Below are 6,000 nucleotides of genomic sequence, written 5' to 3' on the forward strand. Positions count from 1 at the left end.
TTTGTTTTGGGCAGTGGAGTGTTCCTTTAATTAAAGTCAGATCATCCAATCTAAACAGTAGTGATAGACAGGGTGCTGGGGATATTTCTAGTTCCCCATTGATGGCTCTGGTCTATCGATATGAATGGATTTTGTAATACTGTTGCTCTAATTTACACTGAAGCAAATATCATTGCATACTGACTGTGCTGCTGCCCATTTGAAAACTAAATAAACCCCCCTAATGTTAGTGCTGGGGGTAGTGTTTATGTGTGATTAGCAACGACACAGTCAGATTTAGCTTCAGGTTAGACAATTAGGACAAGTGTTTGGGGGACTTAGGGTTTGGAATACTTGCATAAAATGTGTACTGTACCTCCCACAGTCACTTGATATCTGTACGAGATTTAACCCAGTTCAGGGCAAACTTATGATGCCTCTATGGTGTCACAGAGAAGGAGTGGTAAAATGAACAAAGTCATATTTGCAAATTACAGCGGATGCAATGGTTTCTCCCTTTAACCTGGGGGAAAAAAATAGATTCTATTTGAGGAATAATGAGTAACAAAACATTGCAAAACTCTAACCACACTGTGCTGTATGGAGAGATTCCCAATAAATCAGTTCCCCTGCAGAGGTTAAGAAGCTGGAGAAGCCTGGAAAAAAAGAAGAGCACACCACCACCTACATCTTTATTACTAACCTGAATCAGCGTCCAAAAGACTATCCTGCAGAGGATTTCTCACATACGGCTCTTCTCCTCGCTCAATCGCTGATATAATCAAAGGCGTCATATGAATCCTTCCTGTATTTGTTTAATGTAAGAGATTACATTTTAAGGCTGTTAAGATCTTTCAAACTTTACCCATTTAATATGATCATATTATTATTATGAGTTTAGGAGCATATGTGAAGAAATATCTTTTTGTCCCAGATATGAATGTGTTCTTATGAGAAATAGAGTGAAATGTTCTTACCCAGAAACCTGAGGGTCAGGTAATTCTCCATCATCACATCTATGTAAAGCGCCTTCTTTTCCTTAGTTAAACAGATCCACTCCTCCTCGGAGAAGTAAACAGCCAGTTCCTCAAATTCGCATTGTTCCTAAATAAAAAATGTCATTGTAACAGATCTACAACAGAACATGAATTATACCTATTACAAGTTATATAGCATTGACTTAAACAGCACTGTCACCCCAAATTTACCTTTTTCTAGATGTTTCCCCTCCTCTTCCTCTCTCCAAATCGGTTATTCCAAATCGGTTATTCTTTTCTGACCTATTGTCCTCTCCCCCCGGCCCCCACCCCTGAGCAGAGGGTGGGAGCCATAAATAGCAATAAGGGGGGAACCTATTGTCCCCACCCCCGGCCCCAACCCCTGAGCGCCGGATGGGGGCCATAAAAACAAGGACCTATTGTCCTTCCCCCCCAAACCCCACCCCTGAGCAGTGGGTGGGGGCCCTAAATGAAAATGTACCCCCCCCCCAAGGTGACTAGGGGTCCCCAAGCCCCTAGTCTCCCCCGTCCCCACCCAAAACAAAAATTAATAGTCCCCAGTAACTTAGTTATTTTATTACCCCGCTAAAAATAATGAGCGGGGTAATAAAATAACTAAGTACCTGTATAAAAATAAAAAAATAAAAACACACCATTTGATGTCTTCTTTTTTCTAAAGCTTTCTTTTTCAGCACCAAAAAAGGCCAAATAAAAACAATAATACTTGTCGAACTTGTAAAAAATAAAATAAAAAACCCTACGCCCCCAAAAAATAAAAAATATACATCTGCACCCATGGAAGGCACAGCGCAGACTAAGCTCCGCATGGCGGGGAAAGGCTTATAAAGCCTTCCCACGCCCTATAGTTTGACTGAGCACTCTGATTGGCTGGATGGAGTTGGAGTTCAACCAGAGACTAGTCGTTTTACACAGCGTGAGAAAACTCCAGAGCACTCTGATTGGTTGGATTTCAAGCCATCTAATCAGAGTGCTCTGAGTCAAATTGCAGGGCGTGGGAAGGCTTTATAAGCCTTTCCTCGTCCTGCGGAGCTCAGTCTGCACCGTGCCCTCCATGGGTGAAGATGGATTATTTAGTTTTCGTCTGATTGTTTTTTTGCTCTCTGGTTTTTTATTTTTTTACAAGTTCAACGGGTATTATGGTTTTTATTTGGCCTTTCTTGGGGCTGAAAAATTAAGATTCTATTAAAAAAAAAAAAAAGAAAGAAGAAGAAGAAATCAAATGGTAAGTTTATTATTATTTTTTTTTTTTACAGGTCCTTAGTTATTTTATTCTCACATCACTATTTTTAGGGTGAGGGGGGTAGGTAGGAGACAATTAACTTTTGTTTTGGGTGGGGGGTGATTAGGGGCTAGAGGACCCCTAGTCCCCTTGGGTGGCGGGGGGGTGTACATTTTCATTTAGGGCCCCCACCCACCGCTCAGGGGTGGGGGCCGGGGGAGGACAATAGGTCCCCCCCTATTGTTATTTATGGACCCCACCTGCTGCTCATGGGTGGGAGACAATAGGTCCCTCCCCCACATTCTCCTTTAGGGCCCCCACCCACCGCTCAGGTCTCCCTCCTCAATAGGTCTCCCTCCTCATTGTTTTTATGGCCCCCACCTTCTCCTCAAGGGTGGGGGGACGACAATAGGTTCCCCCCCTCATTCTCCATTAAGGCCCACTTAGGGGTGGGGGCTGGAGCTCTAGGTCCCCCCCCCCCTCAGTTTAAAAGCCCCCACACGGGTGGGGGCGCGGGAGGGAAGTACTAGGGGTGGAATTAGGGAGTTATCTACTAAGCGGCTGCAACATGCAGCCACGGCACGAATAGGTTTGGAGTTGTTCATTCAAATGAAATTCCAATACGAACAAAGTCCCGAAATGCATCCTAACATGAATGAACAAACAGTTCTCATTCTGTTAGGACGCAATTCGGCAGCTTCGCCGGCGTTCTGTCTAAGTGACAGGACGTTCGGGAAAAGTGATAGAAAGCATCGCGGAAACAGGGAGGAAAGCTAAGAATTGTGGGAAAATGTCTCTGACCACCAGAAATGAAGCACACTTTGCTCTTCTGCTGGTCAGAGATGGTCAGGTGTAGGAAACCTCCATAAGACAAGTAGTCCCTACTTTGTCTTATGTTTTAAAGAAAACTAGAGCAGACAGGAATAAATGAAGAACAGATCCTGACAGAGGGAGAGAAAAGCACCGTGGCACTTATACTTCAAATGTGAGTGCAGGAACCATGGAGAATATATATGTATATATTGGTCCCAGCAGCACCCTATAATATATGCATTTTCAGGTGAGTGCAGCCTTTGGTTTAATTTATTTATATTTTCAGTAGATATACAATAGATATATATTACATTTTCTTCCCCTCTCTCTACCATGTCCATAATGCATGCTTCCTAACAGTAAGGCAGGAGGATAGGACAAGACAATAGATGTGTATTTTGTGAATTTGACCCTTACATGTCCAATCAGCCGGTAGTCCATTTCTGATACTTGATCCGAAATGTTCTCAATCACTGACTTCTAGTTTATTGTCGAGGAATCACTGGATGACTCGCTTGCTCCAAACACTAGGCTACAGTGCTAGCAGAGACTGGTGCTCTTGTTTGGTCAAAGTATGCGAGACATGAATCAAAGGAATTAACCTATTGGAGAAAAATACACTGGTCAGACATTTTCCATCATGAAAGGAGTGTGGATCTTACGTTTTTGTGCTCTTATTAAGAGATTGTTTTAATGTTCTGACAACTCGCATCGACCTTATACTGCAAAGAACCAGTGGCATTCATTATTTATTTAGTTTATTGCGATCAGTGTCAGTTGTGAATTAAAACACTTATTATGGACAGTTTGGGGTTAATTACACTTCTATGGGGAAATATGGAGGATTGTTATCACTACTAACGAACGGATAACACAATGTTCTATACATTATACACAGGGGGTAAAGTAAGAGGGCCACATGCACACTACAGGATATACACAGGGGGTATACATACAAAGAAGGCCCCACACTATTCGGATATTCACAATGGGTATATGTACAAAGAGGGTCCAACACACACTATCCTGCAATACAAACAGAGTTTTAAAAGATGCACAATCACTGCCTTTTTTAAAGCATATCTACAGAAATACTCAATATCTCACAACTTACAGAACAAGTAGACAGAAAGTTAAAGGAACACTATAGGCACCCAAACCACATCATCTCACTGAAATGGTCTGGATGCAGTGTCCGTGTCACCGTTAGTCCCACAATGTAAAAGAGAAACAGAGAAACAGCAATGTCTATATTGTACTGCTAAGACTGTCTCTACTGGCTGTCTACTAGGCAGCCAGAGGAAGAGTTTGAATCCATAAAAAAAAAAAAAAGATGATGCTGTACACCCCTTTGCTTTCTATGTATCACAGAAAACCCTGTAGGAAATAACTGAGGCAATGCTTTCCTAGAGTGCTTTCCTAGAGTGAATGCGCATTAGGTCCCCCAATGGCTCATGATGGAGAAGGTGGACTGTGACGAAGTGCCCTTCGCCACTTTGTCCTGGAGAGGCCTGCTTGCCTGCCTCCTTCCCTAAGACTATGGCCCCTGGAAGATATTGCCTGTTAAAGACTATTTTAGTAGATTGGATTTTGAAAGACTCTTGCTGCCCCTTTAAATTGTATTGGAGCAGTTCTGCAGCTTTAAATTGGCACTTCGGATGCAGCCGAAGTCCCCGCCATTCGACAAACGAACACGTGGCGGCGGCCATATTTGTTCATTCGAATGAGGTCAGCGGTATGTGTAGCCAAATTCATGAAACTGAAATCAGCTACACATTTCAACGAACAACGCTGATCCTTACCTTCTCCTACACTCCGTTTTCAGCTGCAGAGACTAAGTCCCGTTCGGCAGTTTGTGCATTTAGCTTAGTATAGCAGTGAGTTCAAACGGCCCCGTTCTTTTTCTGTGTAAACTAGACCGACTGCACAGCCCAAATCTATGGAACTGTTTTGGGCAGGAAAAGGTGCTTGCGGTTGGTCAGAAATGACTCCCAGCTAACTTTTTATCTACTGGATGGATTTGTCTGATTTTTTAGAGTGTTTATGTTTAAAGTGTGCTGATTCTGAATATGTAATTTTTAGTTATAGTACATGTATAAAAATTGTATTTTTCCTGCTTGTGATAATTATGTTAACCCATTGTGTACCATAATTATATCATAGGCAGAGGGGAGGATTTTGTGTATAATTGCTGGGAGTGTTTTTCTGTAATGTTCGTGTGTTATTGGTTGTTCTGTAAAACCATGTGGGTGGTCCTATGTAGGGAAAACCTGCATAAAAGAAGGCCCTTTGGTGCCAAGTAAATGAGATCCTGTTTGACCCTCAATACGTAGCCTTGTCTCATGATTGGAGGGAACTGCTATATCACACTGGGGATTGCTATGCTCTGCATACTCCCTTGAGCTTTAATCACTTATCACTTGTTCCTGATACGCTCTCCTGGAGGAGAGGTCTTCCCCACACGGTCCTGGAGGACAGAAGCTGATCCTGGGTGGACGGAAGACGGTTGTGGAGTCTGCGGTGGTTGTGGTCCTCGGCGCAAGCTAGGAAGCGTCCATCAACGGAGGGTACTCGGTCGGAGTACAGGGAGCTCAGTTACATGGACCACGACCGAGCGCAGAGGAACCTCAGACATGGAATCTGGTAAATGAATGAAAGGGTATTTAACCCTTTACATCACCAGATTTTATATAAGTGCTGGTTTGTATTTAAAAAATCTGCCCTTTTTTGGGGCGGGGCCGGACCGCCGAGCTGGACGGTCGCACGCCTGAGCAGCTCCTGCAAATCAATGATATTTACCCTCTAAAATCAAGTCTCACCGTCTAAACATCAGACCGCCAGAGAAGCTACCCGGAGCTGAGAGACTGCTGGACCTGGGGAGAGGCTGGCTTACTGTGCTTCAGTCCCCCGGGGGGAGAAAAACAAGTTGCCCCAGCCAGGGCCTTCTCCTGCAGTGAGTGGGGCAGACGG

At 43.6% G+C, this 6,000-nt stretch overlaps 1 protein-coding gene across 3 annotated transcripts in view; it reads right to left on the bottom strand.

Annotated features, from left to right (window-relative positions):
• Positions 1–4,222, bottom strand: part of LOC134573056 (oocyte zinc finger protein XlCOF6.1-like) — a 31,380-nt gene extending 27,158 nt beyond the window's left edge. Inside the window, exons 1-5 of one of the 3 annotated variants that reach the window (XM_063432476.1) lie at positions 3,987–4,222; positions 3,448–3,632; positions 957–1,083; positions 683–784; positions 567–635 (exon numbers count right to left, since the gene is read on the bottom strand). In XM_063432476.1, the coding sequence (XP_063288546.1) occupies positions 567–635; positions 683–784; positions 957–1,083; positions 3,448–3,471 (322 nt within the window). In that variant the 5' untranslated portion in view covers positions 3,472–3,632; positions 3,987–4,222. Of the gene's footprint in view, positions 1–566; positions 636–682; positions 785–956; positions 1,084–3,447 lie in introns of all 3 variants that reach the window. The other 2 variants (XM_063432466.1, XM_063432485.1) reach the window with 2 other exon arrangements.
• Positions 4,223–6,000: the final 1,778 nt, after the last annotated feature.

This window comes from Pelobates fuscus, chromosome 1 (assembly GCF_036172605.1).
Source record: "Pelobates fuscus isolate aPelFus1 chromosome 1, aPelFus1.pri, whole genome shotgun sequence".
NCBI lineage: Eukaryota > Metazoa > Chordata > Amphibia > Anura > Pelobatidae > Pelobates > Pelobates fuscus.